The 21,123-nt window shown below is 32.7% G+C and overlaps 1 protein-coding gene across 2 annotated transcripts in view; it reads right to left on the reverse strand.

Moving 5' to 3' along the window:
• Nucleotides 1-283: 283 nt before the first annotated feature.
• LOC129231550 (cysteine-rich with EGF-like domain protein 2) overlaps nucleotides 284-21,123 on the reverse strand; it is a 63,838-nt gene continuing 42,998 nt past the window's right edge. For both annotated transcript variants that reach the window (XM_054865903.1, XM_054865904.1), the window contains exons 7-10: nucleotides 17,116-17,344; nucleotides 9,293-9,379; nucleotides 3,622-3,717; nucleotides 284-504 (exon numbers count right to left, since the gene is read on the reverse strand). In XM_054865903.1, the coding sequence (XP_054721878.1) occupies nucleotides 284-504; nucleotides 3,622-3,717; nucleotides 9,293-9,379; nucleotides 17,116-17,344 (633 nt within the window). The remainder of the gene's footprint in view (nucleotides 505-3,621; nucleotides 3,718-9,292; nucleotides 9,380-17,115; nucleotides 17,345-21,123) is intronic.

A 21,123-nucleotide genomic window follows, 5' to 3' on the forward strand; every position in this document is an offset into this window, starting at 1 on the left:
AATTTGGGGAAAATGGCTAGCAGGAGAGAGTAACACTGCACACTACTTGCTTGCTAAAAATAACTTTGTTTTATCGGATGCTCTAGTCTAATGAGTTCTCGCATAGAGTAGTAATAACACAAATCTTACAGGGTATTAAATGTTTCTTTAAAATGTGAGAATTCATAAAAATTGATAAAACTTAGAAGTATAAAAGTACAAAACAAAAAATCTTACAACATTTGTTCAGTTCCACAATAAGTTACAGCAATTAAAGATTTCTTTAATGCAAAAAGTTTAAGCATCATAAAAATGCTAATGATTTTACAGATTTTACTAGTGATCTTTTATCCCATTCACCCACAGTATACTCTGAGAGTCCAATATATACAGCTACAAATACTCCAATGATGCTCGCTAAAAACATACTACGTCGAAAAATAATGCAGGTAGCAATGCAAAGTCCTAAATATGTTGCATATCTTGCCACTTCGATGTGAATGGATCGCCGCCAAGTTTTGTTTTCTGTGAAGATATAAATAGATGGGAATAAATGTTAATATACAGAAATATTACGGAGAAAAGTATGTATATTCCCATTTATTTTTTAACATTAAAATTTAAAAATGCACGTATGCACACTAGGGTGGGTCGAAAAACACTTATTTTTCTAATCAATTTCTAATAGCGCCAAAAACTTGCTCATTGGCATCCTAATAACGGGAAAAAGATTAAAAATTTATAAATTATTTTTGAAATCATGCAAGAGCCCTAAGTTTAGATAAAATAGAAAAAATTGGCAATTTTCAAAGACTAATATTATTTTTTCAAAACATAATTTACTTCATTTCTAATAGAATGAAAAATACACTTTGTAGTTACTGAAATGTATAGAAAAACTTGGGGGCACATTGTTGATCATTTGAATTCATGCAAAACGCGTCAAAATACCCTTTTTAAAGTAAAAGTTACGTTATTTCAAAAATTCTTAAGCTGACATAAAGCTACAAAAATATACTATTAAACATTCCTTTTAATGTTTTACATACATTTTTTTGTGCTGTAATGACTCAGGACTCACCACATGCAGGCCCATCATTGCAAATTTTTCCATGTCTTCAGCCTCTCTGTCACAAGTTTTTCTCATCTCTCTATTGCTTGAGTATGTTATCAAATATTCAAGTTATGGCAGGGCATTGGCTTTCAATGAATACTGAACATACGTTTTAATGCTTTACCCTTATGTTAAAATGACTCAGAACTCACCACGTGGAGGTAGCAGCAAGTCAAGTCCCCCCCCCCCCCACACACACACTTTACCCAATTTGTGCGTGATTTTTCCATTGAAGATCTTTAAGTTGTGACGTAGTATCATTTTTCATGAAAGATCTTGATCTGAATAATGTCTACTTAATAAACCCATCTAGGTTTTCAAGCCTGCAAACTTTCATTGAAATTTCTATACCCCAGGCACAGAAACATTTCAACAAGTGATCCAAAATTAACTGTTAGGAATCCCAGACTCCTCAGTTATTCCCAACCGTGCTAACTGGGTGTTGGGTCTTTATGTTTCCTGAATCATTCCTACAAGTGTAATGCAGATACTGGAAAAATTGCATTAAAGACCTACGCTCCTTTTTGGTTTGATATTAAGATGCATAACACCATGAAAGACGGTCTGAAACAAATACTAAAGGTCATTCAAACAACAAGATATTTACCGAATAACATTAAAAGAAATCCTTGATCCTGTCATTAATATTAACTCTTCTTTTGTCATCCAGAGATTATGATGTGGTGATGATATTGGACTACACACAGCACATTCAATAATTAGGCTAAAGGAGAATACTAAAGGTCTGAAATGAGCCGCCAGTAGTACGTCACGTTAGATTCTTAAAGCTTTCATTGATTATTTTCGAAACACAGATTATCCTGAACTTTTTGATTGTCTCAAGTGTAAGCTGATACCACAACCATTGTTGTCAAATATGGCAATAGAAGACTTTGAACTTCATTAAAAGCCAAAATCCTATCATAACTTGAATACTAGAAATTGAATATTAAATGTTGGTTATTTACATTTGGGTGGGCGTGATTGTTGTTGTTTTCCATTGAAACTTAAATTGAATTTGCACCCTTTCATGAATAATTTCCGCATCCTGTGCGACACCCCAAGACTTATGGCATTGAAATATACTATTATACATTACATTTCTATCATGTATATCTCAAAAGCGGGAAATTTGCACAAAATTAGCCCCCCCCCCCCCTCCCCTCCACCAACAGATTCAGCATTTTTAAGAAAAATAAGAATCATGTTTCAATGTTTTTTCCGGAAAAACAAGTTTACACCATTCCAGAGAAAAGTAAGAGGTAACTAGCCACCAGGGCATACATTAAAGAGCAGTAGAATAACGGCATCAGTAACAGACAGTAGTAAATTTGGATTTTAATAATACGAATTTTAGGGGGATAAAACTGATGTTGCTATGACCTTAGAATATGGTGCAACCATCTAGTGTTATCAGAGTGAATTTTATGTGCCAGTTGGTATTTACAAAGCAGTGGTAGAAGGTTATGAGCAACCACCATGAAGTCTGCTCTAATTTAGATCTAAAAATAAAGAACTTTTGCACATTTTGAAGAGAAAAGAGGAATTATATCCATTACTCATTCTTTCCTCACTCTATCTGTTACTGGATATCATCAGAATTGTCTGCGTCTATTACTGGGGGTCAGACCTTTTTTTGAAATCGAGCAAATAAAAATAGAATTAACTAATTCAGAGGATCCAAAAGCAGCCGAACCTTAGATGAGATGTAGGGCTTAAATATTGTATGTCAAACATATTCTTTTTCATAAGCAAAAATATTATTGGGCAACCATTTTCACCATAGAGGCTTTTGAAAAATTATGTGTAAGAAAGTTAAAAAATAGGAAATAAATGTAAATTTTTACCTATTAGGCGAAAATTCAATAGCCTAGTCGGGGCTCTAAATACAGTTTTATAACCAAAATTTTTTTCGCACAAATATTAACTGCCAAACCACAACTTTTCCCACCACTGGCGATCAAAAAATATATACATAAGAAGTTAAAAAAAATTTTAATGTCAATTTTTATATTTTACAAATTTTCAAGGGGCTGGCAGGGGATCTAAATATATTTTGATTTCCTAAAAGAAAAAAAAAATGTTTACACGAAAATTTGATGACAATACACAACTTTTCCCACCACAGGTGAATTTGATTTTTAAAAAAAGTTACAATCGACCCACTTTAGTGCATGTGTTTATACCAGCCATGCATCATCTGCAGGTGCTTCACCAACAACATAAGCAAGGACATTAATTTCTTTTGAAATGATCTGTTGGTTATTAGAACACTTAGAGTAATAGACAGGAGCAATAGGAAATATGAGCCGATTGAGCCAGATAACCTCAATTAAGAGTAAAATCCCACTGATGCATACTCTAACAATTTATATAACATCTTCACAAAAGAATTCATAGCAAATTTTGAGGTGAATCAATGCTATTTTTGATTGAACTATTACCATTAATAAACATAATTACAATTCAAAATTTAAATTTTCAAAGCTGGATATCAAAATAACCAAATTTTAGAACACTGTACATACCAATACATAATGGCTCTTGAAAAACATAGCCCTCAGCACATGTCTCACACATATCAGGACCATCACCAGAGCAACCATTGCAGGCCTTATCACATTCTAAATACAAAAGTTTAATAAGTATAAAAAAATAACAATATTTTTTAATTAAAATAATTACAGCATAAAAACACAGCTGCTCATTTTAAATGACTGATGCATCTAACCACTGTAAATAAGTGAAGAAAGAAAACCGATATGACTTAGTGAACAAAATAAATACTGCATACTTTAACTTGGAGCACACAACTTTTATAACCAGTGGTAGATAGGACACCATGGATCAATTTAGCAGTATTTCTTTTAAACATATTATAAAATCGCAATATCAGACTTCTAAGAGGAAAGGAAGTTTTTTTTATCCATTTGAATTTTATTTATATTCATTTATTTATTTACTTATTTAATGTCAATTTTTGTTTATACTTTGCTGCATTATGCAATGTACAAAATTTTTATTTGGTTTAAGGGAAAATATTGTTAGAGGGAGTATCATTTGAAATGTGTTAACACTAGAACTACGGGATGGTTCATTTAGACCAAAAGTACACTTTTTTTGCTAACTCCTCCTAATAATATAAAGCTGTAAAGTTTGGTTGAATGCGCTAATCACAGTAACTACTGGTTCAAATTAAAGAAGTATTTTTGTGCTGAATAGTTCATTCACTGAGGATGGCTATAGGTTATATAACATCATGCTATGACTAATAGGAGTGGAGCAGCAATAAAATTGCTATGAAAACTGGAAAATTTATGCCATAATATATAATGCATGGAACGCAGGATACGCGTAGCCATGGTGGCTCGACCTGAAAGTGCAGGCTTCGCGATCCAGTGGACGTAGGTTCGAATCAGTCATGAGACAAATCTTCAGGGTACTTTTCAGAGGAAATGCTAAACGATGTTAAAAATGATTTGAAAAAAATATATATAACGTCTCATTGTCTTATTTTTCTTATTAATTATTAACTAATAATAAAAGAAGAATTTGTTTGTTTGAATGCGCTAATCTCAAGAACTACTGGTTCGAATTGAAAAAATTTTTATGTGTTGAATATTCCATTCATTGAGGAAGGCTATAGGTTATATAACATCACGCTATGACCAATAGGAGTGCAGCAGCAATTAAAATTTTTATGAAAATGGGAAAATTAATATCTATAATAATATAATGTATCTATAATAATATAATAATTAATATCTATAATAATATAATACCATAATAAGGAAGAGTTTGTTTGAATGCACTAATCTCAGGAACTACTGGTTCGAATTTAGAAATTATTTTTGTGTTGAATAGTCCATTTATTGAGGAAGGCTATAAGCTTCTTTTTTTTTAATCAGATTGACCAAAATATTTGTAATTGCAAAATCAATGTTAAATTAATTGTTCAGTTCAATGAATTCCTAATAGATGGTGGGTCAAGTTTAGTTTTATGAACTCTTAATAGATGGTGGGGTAAGATAACTCTTCGAGAGGGCGCTGGACGACAGTGTTGATAGCTGAGAGAAACCATGCCCATGGTATGCTGTTGTGATCAGCAAACAGATTTTTAAATGCGGTTTTTTTTTTTTTTTTTCGATGTTCCAAGTACATAATTTGATTTTGTAGGGATTTTCTATTGAGTTTTGTTTTCCTTATTTCTTCAACGTTTATTTTCGCTCTCATAGCTGAAGATTATCTAAGTAAATAATTTGACTTATCTAAGTAAATAATTTGACTTGTTGTATTATTCAATTGTGATTGCTCTTTATAACATTTTTATCACAGCATTGTTTATTCGGCAAAACACTTTAAATTGCAGGGGGGAGAAGCCGCTTCAATTGCTAAAGAGCAAGGGTACGGTAGCGTGGTTGCATGGCACGTTAAGCAATGAACTATGTAGTTAAAGGATTATTTTGGGTTTTAAAACTACTGTTAAGTTTTTTATGTGTTTTGGCGAATAGTTTTAAATTCCAAAGAGACTTAAATGTTCTTTTGAAAAGGTGTGTACCCATTTTAGTTGAAGAAAAATGATCATTTCACATCAGAAAGGGCAGGGGGAAGTGGATTTGTTTTGTTCAATGGACTTCCATTAACTTCTTAGCACAGGCATCGCCATGGGGGAACTGCTAGTATGTTCATAAAAAGTTTAATCTTTCCATGACATTTCCTAATAAACCATGCTGTTTAACAATATAAAGTTTTCAAGAATATTGATTTTTTAAAGCCTAAATTAAAAGTGTGGGCAGGTATCATTTTGACCCTTTTGAGAGAGAAAAAAAGAAATACAAATACATTTACTGATGATGAAACAGAGCAGAACCTAAAAAATGCCACAGAATATAGTATTACAAGAACTTGAAGCATTTATAATGTTTTCGTACATAAAAAAGAGCATTAGTTGCTAGTTTCTGAAATGCAAATTAAACAATGCTGGTTATTTTGAGGGCTTTTGAAATACATCCTTAAAATCTCTGCATCCTTTAATTAAACTGCATTTATCCTAAATATAGTTACTTTTAACTAACTTTTACAAATGTACAACATTATGTAGGGAACTATACAGATTTCTTCTCAAGCGTTAAAATTTCCCCCACCATATTTCTAGGTATACAAAGACCGTGATAATTCTAATGTTACATTTCATCAAGGGGCAAGTGTGCAGATTGTAACAAAACACAGCTCTTTGCTTCAATGACAAATTTAATCAAATTTTTAATTGTTGCTAAAACAATCATCTCTTGAAAAACAAGATTAAAACTCAAAAATGTATCAATATTTTAACTTTTAACAGTAAATAACTTTTGAATAAAGAAAATTTTCAATTAAAGAGATGAATTCTTCCAGCATCTCATTTCAGGGATTTTGAAATTAGCATACAAGAAAGATTTTCAAGATATAAGTGCAATTTTTTAACACTAGAAAGACGAAAGCAGTCATTTTGACCGCAAACGATTTTCAAATGCTCATATTTGCTGCATTTAATTTTCAAACTTTTTTCCTTCATTGACTTTTTGTAACTATTAATCAAGATCTTACAACAGTAAAATTCATTTATTTAGGCCTATGGTTATAGGTACTATAAATGCTTATACCAAGAAAGACTGACTACGGTCATTTTGACTGCTAAATGAACCTCTTTCTTTATGCATCCGTTTTCTTCTTTTTTCTTTTATCATATGTGTGTTAGATGGACTGTTTTTAGTTGTCAGGGTGAGTAATGTTCTTTTGGTCTTGAGTAGCACCTGCTGGTCAGCTTTAATTATTTGAACTGTTAGGAAAATGTGAAACACCTGCTGGTCATATGGTTTCATTTTTCTGCTATCTGTACAGGAGAAGATATTGATAAAGGTAAATTTGAAAAAACATGTGCCTGGACACGTGACATTATTTTGGGTCTGAAAAGAAGAAGATATAAACAGGTGGATTATAAAAATTTGTGCTGGAATTATTTTGTACACCAAAACATGTGATTTGCTAAAAGCATTGACCTTTTTTTTCCCTTCGGTGATATTGAAGGGCTCAGTCACTTCATATCCACACAAACATTTTTTAGCAGTAGAACTTGAATATAGGATTCATTGACAAGCTTATCAACACATGAATTCCTGAAATTGTTGCAGATTTATCTAAAATATATTCTGGCTCATGTGAACAGTCTGAAGAGGAATATATTCCTAGCGATGAAAATAACTTGCTCTTTTGTTGAAAACATTTTTCGGAACCTAGATTTGTAGAAAAAAGACTGTTTTTCAGGGTCAGAATCAGAAGAAACCTTGCTAATAAAAACCAATGCACAAGATATAGAAACCAGTAAAAGAAAAAGAGAAAAGGGTCCTAAGCCAAAAAAAAAGAGAAACATTCAAAAACAAAACACTTTATTTTCTCCAAGTCACCTCCATTGATCAATTTTGCTACATATGATAAAGACTCTACCTCAAGAAAATGGTTAAAACAGTGTCAAATGGAACAATGCGGAAATAAATCTACGAACATTTGTTCAAATTGCAAAAAACTGTTTATGGCTGATACAGGCAAAGTGATAATGATAAGTATTTCTAAATACAGTAAAAGATAGTAATGTACGATATGTTGCAATATTTAGGTAATTTTGAAGACAAACACATGCATGGTTGAAAATGCTTGTTAGTTTTTACATGATAGGAAAAGTTCCTCTTTTTTTGCACAAATTTACTCTTTCTCATGTGTATTATTTCACTTGATCAAATGTAAAATTAAAAAAAAAGAACTCCCTGAGACTGATTTGCAGACTTTATTATGATTAAAATGTTAAATCAATTTCTGATATATTGAAGCAAATCTTTTCTATGATTAAAAATCCTGAAAAGATGAAACTTCCAATCTTTTAAGTATGGCAGTCAGAATGACCGCTGCTAGTCTTTGTAGGTATACAAAAACGCGGTCTTTCTAGTGCTAAACCAAACTTCACATTCAAAATAAGCAAATTTTCATTGTTGCAGCATAAAAAACATACCTAAAGTGACAAAAATGCTAAGCCAAAGTTTCTCAACTAAGCAATTACAGCACGCAACAGTGTTATTGCAACTCAAAAATCAACTGCTTTCTTTTTTAAAATGAGTTTGTTAAATAAACGTACTCATTGAAATGAAGTGTTAATTGTGCAACACAAAAGGTGATGTGGAATGGAAAGTACCAGATTTCATCAATTTATTGCAGCAAAAAAAGAGAGGCAAAATATTGTTAAAATATTTAACTGATAATAATCAAATTACACTGGCACAAGTGCCCATGTAAAATGGGCTCAAAGTGCGTGAAAATTATTGATTTGTTAATAAGAAAGAAATTTCAAGTGAATGGATTAATTTAAATTGTAATTAAAAGTTCATTTCTTGTTTTATTTCTATAATGGATGGTTAAAAATTTAAGTGAAATGTACAAGCATTCCACAATCACAAATTAGCATTAATAGTTTTCCTTCCAACTCCAAAAACCTTGAACCTTTGTTTTGGGACTTGACAAAACAAAGTAAACGTTTGTGCAGCAAAGACAGTAGGATTGTTTGGAGTGAGAAAAAATAACTTTGTCAGAATCGGAAATCAATGCTGTCATGGAACTAAGCCCTGACCTACTGCTCCTTACTTTTTTTGAGTAATAAAAGTATTTTGGGGCAGGACAGGCGCTAGTATATTTTAGTTAAATGAGAAATAAAGTCAATTTTTGAAAAAGTCAGAACTATCAGAACAAAAGGTAGAAAAGACAGTTTAGGACAAATACTTTTTGTGTGTGTGTACAGCATGTGTGAATAAATGTAGTGTCTGGAAAGTAAAATTGTTAACTTGAGACTATCTACCAAATTGATGGTGGAGAATTGCTTGCTCAATTATCTCCTAGCTCTTAGAGAGTACAAGCAATTATTAAACAATAAATAAATGTGTAAAATCAACTTTTAATCTTTACAGGTTTCATTGAAATTTTTAATAAAGATACATTTGGTTCATTATTTTTCAGACAAACATTGTAACATCCTGTATTAGGAAGAATTTAAAATTAAAAGCAACTGAAGTGATTCTTTTGAGAAAATTAACAAGCAATAGAAATCTCAGTTATTATTTAACAATTCTTTGAGCTTTTAAAATCTTGAGAAAATTTTGCAGCTTGCAGCAAACTTACCAACACAACGATAAGATCCAATTGTATTTACACAAAATGTACCATGTTTGCAGGCCAGTTCACTTAATTCATAGCACTCGTTGTCATCTATATAAAAAAAAATTAAAACATTCAAAGGGAAAATACTTTACTAAAAATGAATTTGCAGTTTCTTAATAGATTTTTAATTCACTTTTGAGGAAGAAAGCATTTTAGAAATATACAGTTAACTCCTCATTATCTAAAAGCGTATTGTCTGAATTGATTGTTAATTAACGATCTCAAGGGAACAGAAACAAAGAAACAACTCCACTTAATTAGAAAAATATTACAAAATATTTTTCATTTTTCATGTTGAAAAGAGTTTTACAGCAACTCCTGCAGGATATGAAGGAGAAAAGATGGCGATACACAGTTGGCTAACAAACTGATGCTAAGAAAAGTACAGACAAGAATCAAGAGAGTATCTTCTCAGCAAAAAGCAAAACCTAATGACTGATTTTCTTAAAAGCTTGCAAATTTCAGGTATGTAGTTTTTGTTTTATTTTTGTACTTTCTTCATGGTAAGCACTTTTTTATTATTGCTTTTATGTTTCTTAATACATAAAGTATAAATAATTTCCACTGTAAGGTACATATTTCCAGTTTGTATATGTTTTATGTAGTAATACAATCAAATTTATAAGCAAAATATTATCTAAATTGCCTCTCACTTTTAGACTTTCTGGTTTTCCATGATTTTCACTAAAGTTGGTGATACCACTCAGTTCTGCGAATAATCAGCACATTTATTGTAATTGAGATATGTTAGATATTTCCTTAAGTAATATTTCATATCACAACCAAATACCACAACTCTCATAACAGCACAAAGGGAATGAAGTTTTACACTTATTAGCGATTATTAGTAAGGAATAATCATAACAGAGTTGAATGTCTAAAATTTCACATAGTAGCTGAGCAAATCTTTACACTGGTATTTCAGTCAACCAGTTTATAAATAAAGTGTTACTTCAACTAAATAAGTGAAAACACAAGATAAGGTAATAAGCTACAAGTTACGTTCCCATAGCAGGAGCTAAGGCAGAATTGCAAACAAGTACTGAACAGCTTGTAACAACATTGAAAGACTGCAGTTTCATGCTTATTAACATCAGTCTGAAATGCTAAAACAGAGCTGAAGGCAAAAAAACTCATGTACCAAGTAAGTATTCGAACAGATAATAAATAATGTTAGCTACCAGAGTGAAGAAGATTTTTTGCCTTCAGCTCTGTTATGGATACTCCAAGAAAGCTAATGAGTATAAATAAAACTAGTGTCAAGACACCACAACGAACTGCTCTGTATTTGCTTACAATTCTACCTCAGCTCCAACTATGGGGCAGTAGCTTGTAGCTTCTTTTTTTACATTATTAATTAATTTAAATGACATCATAAACTTTGAATGCATCTATGGACATGAAAGTTTGAGTTAAAACTGCTTTATTAGTTTAAAAAACACATTAATGATAGTACAGGCCTGCAACCAAAAAACGATTATGAACCAATAGCTAATTCTGATAGATTTTTGGACATTGATATCAGAAAAAGAGTCCACAAATTCCATCACACACCATTTTTTTTCAAAATTAAAAATTTAGATTTTTGTAGCCCCATCCATTAAATAGAGTTATGCTTAAGGAAAAGATCAGCAAATAGCGTCATTATAGAGGAAGCTGAAGCTTTATCTGTCTCTGGGACATAAATATTGAAAACAGAAGCAATTTTTCGTTAATTAAAGTGCTCAAAACATTTTCGTTTCAAAAGAATTGCCTTAAAAGCTTTAAAGGGTCTTTATTCTTCAAAAAGTGTAACTTTTCTGTCGCAAGCCTCTTACAGAAAAAACTTTAAGAAACAATTCATTTAACAATGCTTTTTAATTTCATCAAAAATATATCTATTTAAACCTAACTACAAATTTTTAATAATAATTTTTATTTTAGTATATTTTTGGTACACAACATGTGAATTCTCACCTCCGTGGCATGTCACACACCTGGTGTGGCTGTTTATGTTGCTTAATAACTTGTTTAATTAAAAGTATATACTTATTTATTATTCCTTTCACAAGTGTCTCAAATACTAATTGTTTAAGTATATTTAATTTTTTAATATTGTGTTTTAGTTCGTTTTAGAAGGGCAAGGAGTCATGTCACACAAATTCTTACCTCCGTTACCTAAACACAAAATGCCATTCCTCATTAACAAGTGGCAGTAAGGACATTAAATTTTATTTCCTATGATACAAGGGAAACCCTTTGTTTATTTTCAGCCATAGTTGAAGTTGTGAGATTTTTGTCGAAAAACAAGGAGATAGATTATGCTGTAAAAACTTAATGTGGTTATTCTGACTTTTCACCTCCGTGAACTCAAATTTCAGGGATGTAAATTAATGTAAAAAAAAGAAGTGAACATGTTTTCATATGCTTAAAATGTGCAGATTGTAGCAACAAAGAAAAAAAATCCCTAAAAATTTATCTATTAGGCCTATATTAATGGAAAATTCGTCACCTCCGTGACAGACCATATCAATGTCATTATTTGTGAGGTGAAAATAAATGATGGAGGTTAAATACATCAATCTTAGGCATTCAACCATAATTATAAATTGCCAGTATATTTTCAAATTTACTAAATACTATTTTTAACACACATTTGAACTAAAACAATAACTACTAATTAAGCTGTACTTTAATTAAGATAGCTTAATATTAAATTCCCACTAATCATTAAAATGGCTCACTGTTTGCACAATCAACAAAATTACTACTTTAATATTAAATTGGCCTCAGTTTTTAAACATTAAAAAAAAAACTTTTTTTATTTCCGTGAACAAAGCATTTTATATTTTTTTTATTTATGAGTAAAATAATAGGAACTTAGCTGGGTCATCGTTTATGGTTACTTTTAGTAGGTAACACTTCCATGTAATAATGAAAAAAAAAAAAGAAAACAATAGGTTTAGAAATTGAAAAATTATTTGTGTTCAAAAGTTAGGTTTTCTGGAGAATGGCCCTAATATGTGCAGGGAATATGTAAAATATTCTCATTAAAATTCTGTTGTTATCAAAAGAGGAATTTCATAAGAGTTAAGGTATGATTAGAAATGATTTGCTCAACTACTTTTTGACCAATGAAACAATTCTGAGCAGAACAGCTCAATTTTTAAAAAGGTGTTAAATCTGCACAGGGTCTCTCCTGCAATAAATGAGTGAACATAATTTAATGATTTCCATGTAGAAAGTTTTAACCAATGAATTATATATACTGATTGGCAACAAGGGCTTCTCTGAAATCTCTTGATTCCTTTTGTTGTATTTGTGGAGAATCTGTAGAGAAAGCACATGAAAGAAATGTAGCAGATTTTGTGAAAGGAGTATGTTATGCATACATGGATGCAAACATTGGTGACCAGGAAAAGCCATGGGTTTCACATAAATTATATCACCCTCGTGTAGAGAACTTCAGGAAGAGATCAAAAGGCACGAAACACCTCTTTCCATTTTGGAAAAGGAAAACTGAGCATAATCAACGATACACATAAACCCAGGCTATACTAAACTATGGTAACTGTTCTAATTACTAAAAAATTAATACATACTTAGCAGGTCATTTCCAATCCTTTGATACATAGTTTGCAAACAATAAACTTAGATTTTTGAAAAGACCTTTCTCCCAGAATATGTAAATAGGCCTGTTTTCCCATATATTTAAACCCATTTTTTGAAAAATCAATACATGATATTGAAAAATGGATGCCTTATTTGAAATCAGCACACTGAAGAATATAGCAGTAACTCGTTGCCAAACAATCGCTTTTTTATGACCCCAAATTTTGAATACCTGTGTAGAGAGGTCATCAAAGTAGGAGATTCTGCTCTCACTTTTAAAAAGGAGTATGAAAAAGTCATATCTTAGACTACTTTTTAAGATGTAGAGGGAGTCCACAGTAAACTATTGATATAAAAAATTATTTAGAATTTATGTACGCAAAATGGATTGTGGTTGGTTCTCACAAATTTACTTCACATCTGAATTTCACTGTATTTGGCTTGGAGTGTTAAAAATCATTTTGCTAAGTGCATCATTATGAAGACAGAGATGTCTTCTAGGAAACAACATGAAAAATCGAGGTGCCGTTTTCAATACAGTCAAACCTCGATATCTCGAGCCTCCTTATCTCGAAACCCTTGATATCTCGAAAAAAAAGATTTCCCCTGCATTATGCACAAAACTCTTAAGTATTTGCTATTGTTATCTCGAAATTTATTTTTTGAAACCGTCATTATGTCAAAATTTTTGCCACAGAAGCAAGGTTTAATTGATGCTTTTTCCTTTGGAAAATTTTGCAGCAGAACAAGTAGCCCTTTACCCTTTTTTTCTGGAAAGCATGAGAATAGAGGATTGGGGTAAGAGAATAGGGGAGCGTTGGTATGGTGAGGGGGGGTGCTGACGTCTTTTGTCTGTTTTCTCTAAAGGTGAGATTTTTTCTCCTTGGTTTGGAACACATGGTGGTTTGGAACACGTGCTCACTTTGACACATGGGCAGAGTTGGACTTTTGTCTCTAGGGGGGCTAAGGCCCAGGGTCTTCTTTTGGGAAATCAGGGGGAGCTAATTATTCCCCCCCCCCTGCTCCGGCTATCATGAACATACTGAACATACATTTGTTTATGTATTTTGTTGTTTTCTTCCTATGATTTGTATTGAGTGTGTACCATTAGCCCCCCCCCCCTACCCCATGGAAACCTTTGAAATGACAGGCCTGCTAAGCTCCCAGCCAAAAAATAGTGCAAAAATTAAAAGATTAAATGAATGTGTGTATGGCAAGTTTGGTAGGACGATTAAAATTTGTGAACATTGAAACTTCTGCCATTGTCTATCTTCCCTCAAGTTTTATATCAAGGTTTTTTAAGAAAAAAAATTGGGTGAACTTATAAAAAGTAAGATAATTTTAACACTAAAATTTTGCGTGAAATTTATTGCTTTTAAGGAAGGATATTCTTAGTGACATCAAAGGAAGGATGGAGGGTGTGTTAGAACTATCGATACTTCTTGGAAATTTTTCAAAATTGATGTCTTAAAAACGCAGTTGTAATCAATCTTTGGTGATGTTAGGAGAAGAGGGGTCAGTGTGAGTAGGTGGAGGGGGATTCGGGAAAATTTCAAAAGTTACACTAGAAAGTACAATTTCAGGCACCTTTTGAAAATGTTAGGGGAATCCGGTTCTCTTGTAAATTATTTTTTTTTTCAAAATTGAAGTCAATTTTAAGCTGTGTTTGGTGGCTTAAGGGAGTTGGGGCTTCTCCTGAATTCTTTACGCTATAGGAATAAGTCTAAAAAACTTAACTATAGGCTGTGGGTTATCATTGGTGAGACTTTATGCTAGTTGGGATGGAGTGGGAGATAGTGATGCAAGAAACAGTGATTTGGCCAAATATTCGGCAATAATCAAAGCCAAAAAGACGATAATTTTCAATTTTTTCAAAAAGAAAAAACACAGCTTAAACCGTGCTTAAAATTTAAGCTTAAAAATAGTAATCATTTTCTATTATTGACATTATTTCATAAAACTTCTCAATGGAATAAGAAAAAGAATTTAAATAAACAGAAATGATTCAGCATGGAATTGCATCTCATTAATTTTGATTCTTATACACATGTATATAACATGTGTAACAATACACATTTAATGTTAAAAACATAAATCCTGATAACACATGTTAAAGTTTTCCTTGGTAATGTTCAGAAAGGTAATTTTAAGTCATCTTCCTCTGTTTGGAAATGCTAAAAGAGTATTAGTTTTTAAAACAAAAATGTATAAAATGAAGCCTATATAAAACTTGTTTGCACTTTTTCATTCAGGGGGGCTAACGAGTTGTCAAGGGGACTTAGCCTCCTTAATTCCCCCCTTAACTCTGCCCATGCTTTGACAACTGGGGGTCGAATTTTTGTAGTTGACCAGTTTTCCAGCGAAAACGGGTTCTTCTTCGGTCTGATTTTTAACTCCTGCAAAATGGCTGGTGAAAAGCGTAAATTGAATGTGTTATCAATTGAGGATAAAATTAAAATTTTGAAGTTTGTTGATGAAAACATGCTGATGAAGAAAATTGAAATTGATGCTAAGTTTAAAATCCCTACCAGTACGTTTTCTACAATAAAAAACCGTCAAGTTATCGAAAATGATCAAGGAGATTGAAAAAAAATATAAATAAAATTCGAAAATTTGCTTATCCTGAAGTAGAGGTATGTGTGAGAAAATGGTTTATTCAATGCCTTGATCAGAACATGAAAGATGAAGAAATTATTCCAAGTTTAACTGCAGAGGTTTCTGACGAAGGAATTGAGCAACCACAAGAGTTTGAAAAAGTTTCCATAAAAGAAGCTGAGAATGCAGTGCAACTGCTGCGGCGATTTCTGGAATCAACAGAAAAGGTTGGAGCAGAATCATTTGGTGCAATTTCTGCTTTAGAAAAAACTGCAAATTCAAAAAAACTGTGTGAGAAGGCAGACTTCAATTAAGGACTTTTCTCTAATAATTTGTTTTCCTTTCCTTTCTCTGTTAATTAGATACTAGCTATTGTCATTGTCAGCCCTTTAGCTGATCAAGGTAGCACGTGCGATAATGAAGGCCAGATAGGACAGGTGTCCAACACATGGAACTGATTTGGTCAGGCCGGAAATGCCAAGGAACCGGCTATCCGTGGGAAAATGATAAGAGACATTTTCTAAGCTGGAAGTAGAGAGCGACCTGTATTCTTATAGCCAGGCTCTGAGCTGAGTGATGATTTGTAATTTCAAAAAGCTGTACATATTGTAGTATAAATAATATGAATAACCCACGCATCGATTAATAAAAGTTTTAAATAAAAAAAATGAACTCCGGAGTGTAATAGTTACAAAAGAACTGCACAATAATACACTTCAGCAGGAGGAAAAAGTGACCAGGAGTTCACAATGGCACATTCGGTAGTATATTGTACTATAATAAATAATATAGTTTTATAAAAAATATAAAAGAATACTATAAAAAAATTAAATAGAAATAATACACGTCCACGACAGTCCAAAATTTTTAATATTTAAAAATCTCAAAACAGAAGAAAAATAATCTTATTATTAAATGAAAGAATTTTTTTTAATTAGTTAATAAATGAATACATAGTGATTTAGTAAGGGATTGAATGAGCAAACGAAAATGAACTAATTTAATGCCCACATGCACTTGAATAACTGTGAAAAATAATAAAAATGCAAATAAGCTAAATATTAACTAAATAAATATTGCACCAAATATTAGAAGGTCCCAATTAATATTTTAAATTGTTATATCAAGAACTTTATTATTTGATAATATCAAAATAATTTTTGACTTACTCTAACTGATCCATGAAAAAGTTTCTGAATAGCTTTGAATAGAAAAACAACTGAAGTTAATGAGAATAGACAGAAACTGTGACCAGAAATATTTTAATGCCTCTATAAGCGTATTTCATGCATTGTAAAACTTAAATACATTTGACACATGTAGTAAGGCATATTTTCATGCCTGAAAAAGCATTAAAAATATCTCTGACAGTGACATATGAAAATGCAATCAATTTATAAATTGAATTCTCAAACGGTTTGCTTATACATATATGCTTAAAAAAAAAAGATTATTCTTAAAATAACAAGTAACCTTGTAATGTTTGCACTATTTTAATTCCATCAAAATGTTTGACATGGAAATACTAACAGTAGATAATACTTATTAAACTAAGCTAAGATTATACAAACTTTGTATCCAGAAAAATGAAAACTTACCCAAGCAACCAAATTCAACTATATAGTGATAACCATCTGCACACACTTCACAACCTTTAGGTCCAGCTTCTCGACAATGCGCTTTGCAAGATTTGTCACATTTTGCACACTGCCAAGTACCATCATTAGTTGTTTCATTATAGTACCCAACTTTACATTGTTCACACAAATCACCAGTATAGCCAGTGTGACATCTGCACTGTCCAGATCCTTTTCTAGTACCAGCACCCTGTGTGATCAAGAAATAATAATATATCTAGCACAGCTTATAGGAGTGCTGTTTTATGCTCATAAATTGGAAAAACTCCAGCTATCAAATAAATGTGCGATAGATTTAAAGAAATGCATAGTACAGATAAAAGTCAGAAATAACATTTAAAAGCACAAATAAAAGATTTAAAAGCTTAAAATGCTAACATGTTTCAGAGGCAATAGCCTCCTTCCTCAGTGCAAAGCAAGCAAATGGGATGGAACAAAGTCATGGGAGAGTTTAAATACAAAAGGGGACCAATCAGATCTCAGCAAGTGTTGAGGCATGATTTGACGTATCAGAATATGTAAATTTGAACCCATCGATTAAAAATGGAGATAATGCAGAACCGCAAAAAGACTCATTGCAAAGATTAGTTAAATTTTTGTGAACATAAAAGGCTTCCAGAAAATCTAATTCCCCTACATTCATAGGTCTGCAAAATCTTGGCCTCTGAAAGAACAAAATGATGCCCTGTGTCCGAACAATGTTTGGCAATCAAAGATTTGTTCAGTTCCTGTTTTTTAAAGCGGTTTTCATGTTCCTTTAAACAAAACTTAAGTGATTGCCTTGTCTGTCCCACGCATCCAATTTAACATTGGCAATTAATATGATAGCTGCCCGACTGATCAAGTGGTTGGATCGATGCCCCACTAATCCAGGGCAGACAAGGCAATTTCTTAAGTTTCGTTCACAATGTTCACAAAAATTTAAATAATCTTTGCACTGACTCTTAGCGGTTCCACATATCTCTCCAATCTTAATTGATGGGTTCAAATTTACATATTCTGATATGTCAAATAATGCCTCAGCACTCACTGAGATCTGATTGGTCCCCTTTTGTATTTAAACTCTCCTATGACCGTGTTCCATCCCATTTGCTTGCTTCGCACTGAGGAAGGAGGCTATTGCCTCTGAAACATGTTTGCATTTTAAACTTTTAAAGCTTTTACACGTTGTTTCCGACTTTTATCTATTTCTTGCACAAAGCTCATGCTTTTTAAAAAGCATAGTATATCTAATTTAAAATCAGAAAGTCAAAGATATGGGTTGATACATAAAGTATCCAATAAAAAAGAGCACCACCGATGAATACTTGGAAATTCACATATTATTATAATCATTTATTATTCCTTTTAGTTGAAAAGTAAAACAGAATTACTTTGAAGAGCCAACACATAAATGATAAGCTGGTCTTATGAATGCAATACAAACTTGTTTTTTTTATGAAGCAATATTTTTTTAAGTATTATTTCCAATGGCTAGCAGCAAGAAAAAGTTACAAAGAACAAAATAGCAAAAACAAATACAATACACAGAACAAGGAACAATACAGAAACAATAGAGTGAAATATTTAGCTGCGATACGCTCTCTTGCTTCCCAATAACGGTCACACAGGCTATGTCTGAAAAGCTGGGTGCAAGTGTGCAGGTGACGAATGTCCATTTCTTCGTTTGAATTGCAAAGGGGAAAATTGGGACTCTTGACAATCCTTAAGCGGTGAAGATGTTTTGGTAAATAGTCATGGCCAGTTAAAAGTCGAAACAAAGCTACTGACTCTGCTCTTGGTGCTGAAGGGACAAAATCACGGTTTATAAACCAAACTTATGAAGCAATATAACCCCTAACATTTATTCAAATGTGGCAAAAATTAACATAGGCAGTCTTTGATCTCATTTGGGTGTAAAGAATACATGCTGGAACAAATTACTATATTAAGTTTTTTTTTTTACTTCATAAATTCTAGAGCATTTACAAAGTCCAATCAGCTCTTAGGAACATGGCTGACGGAAAACCCTGGGCTTGCCATCTTGATGAACAGCAGCACTCTTGTCTTTCCATCCTTCCCAGAGCTGAGAGAGGTGCCTGTTTCAGAATGATTACTGGACATGACTATTTGTAGGCCCATTTACATAAAACTAATCTGGCCGATTCACCTCTTTGTATCCTTTGTAACACCTGTCCTATGACTGGAGAGCATTTCTTTAGTTGCACCTCACTTTTGACAATTGTTCCAGTAATGACTTTCCAGCCCTCACGCCCTCTGGAGCTACTTCAATTCTGTACTGAACTGCAAGATGCCTCATGTCTGAAAAGATGATGTCGGGCGTAATTTAAAAATAATAAAATTATTCTACTGAGTTATATGTTCAGTAGTTAAATTTGTCTGCATCAATGTATTCATTTGCTGCAAGAAAATGTAGCAAAACAAGCTGCTCGTCAACATTATTCTGAACCTCTTTTATTTCTATGTTATTTTGCACACAACGATTTTCACTTTCAAAGAAACCCTCATGTCCCCAACGACTAACAAGAGCTTCTGGTGTAATTTCATCACATGAACCATTTAGCTAAAGGTGTTGAAAAGAGTGCTTAAAATCAGGCCCTGGTTTGGGATATGCAGTCGTAAATTAGCAAAGCAACAGATCATCTTTCCTGTTCAATCGCTAATTGTGTATTACAGACCACAAGTTTATTGCTAACCAACCCTCCACAGAGCATTTTTGCCTGAAAATTTTTTTTAGAGTAGGTGAGACCGAGGTTAGTTGGCATAAGGTGTTAGTTGCCATTGTGATATTAAAAAACTCCACAGTTGATTCTGAGCCTGTCACATCAACATCATTGATACATGTATCTTGCATGAGAATGCCAACTAGATCCAGCCATTGCTCTGAGTGGAAGGATTGAAAACGTTATTTTAATATCAGTAGGTAAAATTTTGATTATTCAGTATTTGTCGTTTTGTATAGTAGCACATTCACACGGAGGTAACATTCACAAGTTTTTAATATCTTTGGACATTTAGCTAAGAGGTTATAAGTCCATTTTGGCTGTACTTGGTGATTATTTGTTTTGGTTGCCATGTTTATTTTACTTGCCATGTTGGGGTTAGTTGGCATACGTACTTGGGGGGTTAGTTGACGTAAGCTGACAGGGTATGCCACCTAACCCCGCAACAATGGATAAATTAAGGTATGCTAATATTCATACCGACATAATTTTAGTTAAGTATAGGGTACTTCATAATAATAAATCATATACATTTTTTTTTCACAGTCTTGACTCAAAAACGGTTGAAACGGCTAAAGAAAGACCAATTCTGTTGTAGCTAGACAACCACGATTCACACCTTTCCGTGACTGCATTTGACTACTTCAAGGATAATGGGGTAACAGTCCTCTCGTTCCCTCCACATTGTGGCCATTATTTACAGCCCCTCGATCTGAGTGTATATGGTTCATTAAAAAAGTAAATTTAGGGAAAAGAATGGACATTTTTGATATCCTTGGAATTGTAGCTACAGCTCTTCCGAATGCTATAACCCCAACAAACATCAAGAGTGGGTTCAGAAAAGCCGGCATTTCTCCACTTAATCCAAATATATTCACCGAGGCAGATTTCAACCCTGGTTATGTAACTTATCGCCTGAACCAGTCATGGAAGTGACCTGTGCTCCTTCAGTATCTAGCCTAGAGATATCCCCACTTCCCAACACAGTTGATCCTGATCAGCCTGGGACATGCAATGAAACTGAAACTGGACTTTTTGCTACACCAGAACCTTCTTCTTATAAGCCAGGCACTTCAAGGGATACCTTACAGAGCTTATCACCTGAAGATATTAGGCCGTTCCCCAAAGCAGGGCCAAGAGTAGTAATATCCAACCGTGGTCACAAAAAAGATACTCTGCCATCTTGACAAGTAGACAAAAAACGCTGCTGGAAGATGAACAAATGAAGAACGAAGAAAGAAAATCC

Source organism: Uloborus diversus, chromosome 10, assembly GCF_026930045.1.
Source record: "Uloborus diversus isolate 005 chromosome 10, Udiv.v.3.1, whole genome shotgun sequence".
NCBI lineage: Eukaryota > Metazoa > Arthropoda > Arachnida > Araneae > Uloboridae > Uloborus > Uloborus diversus.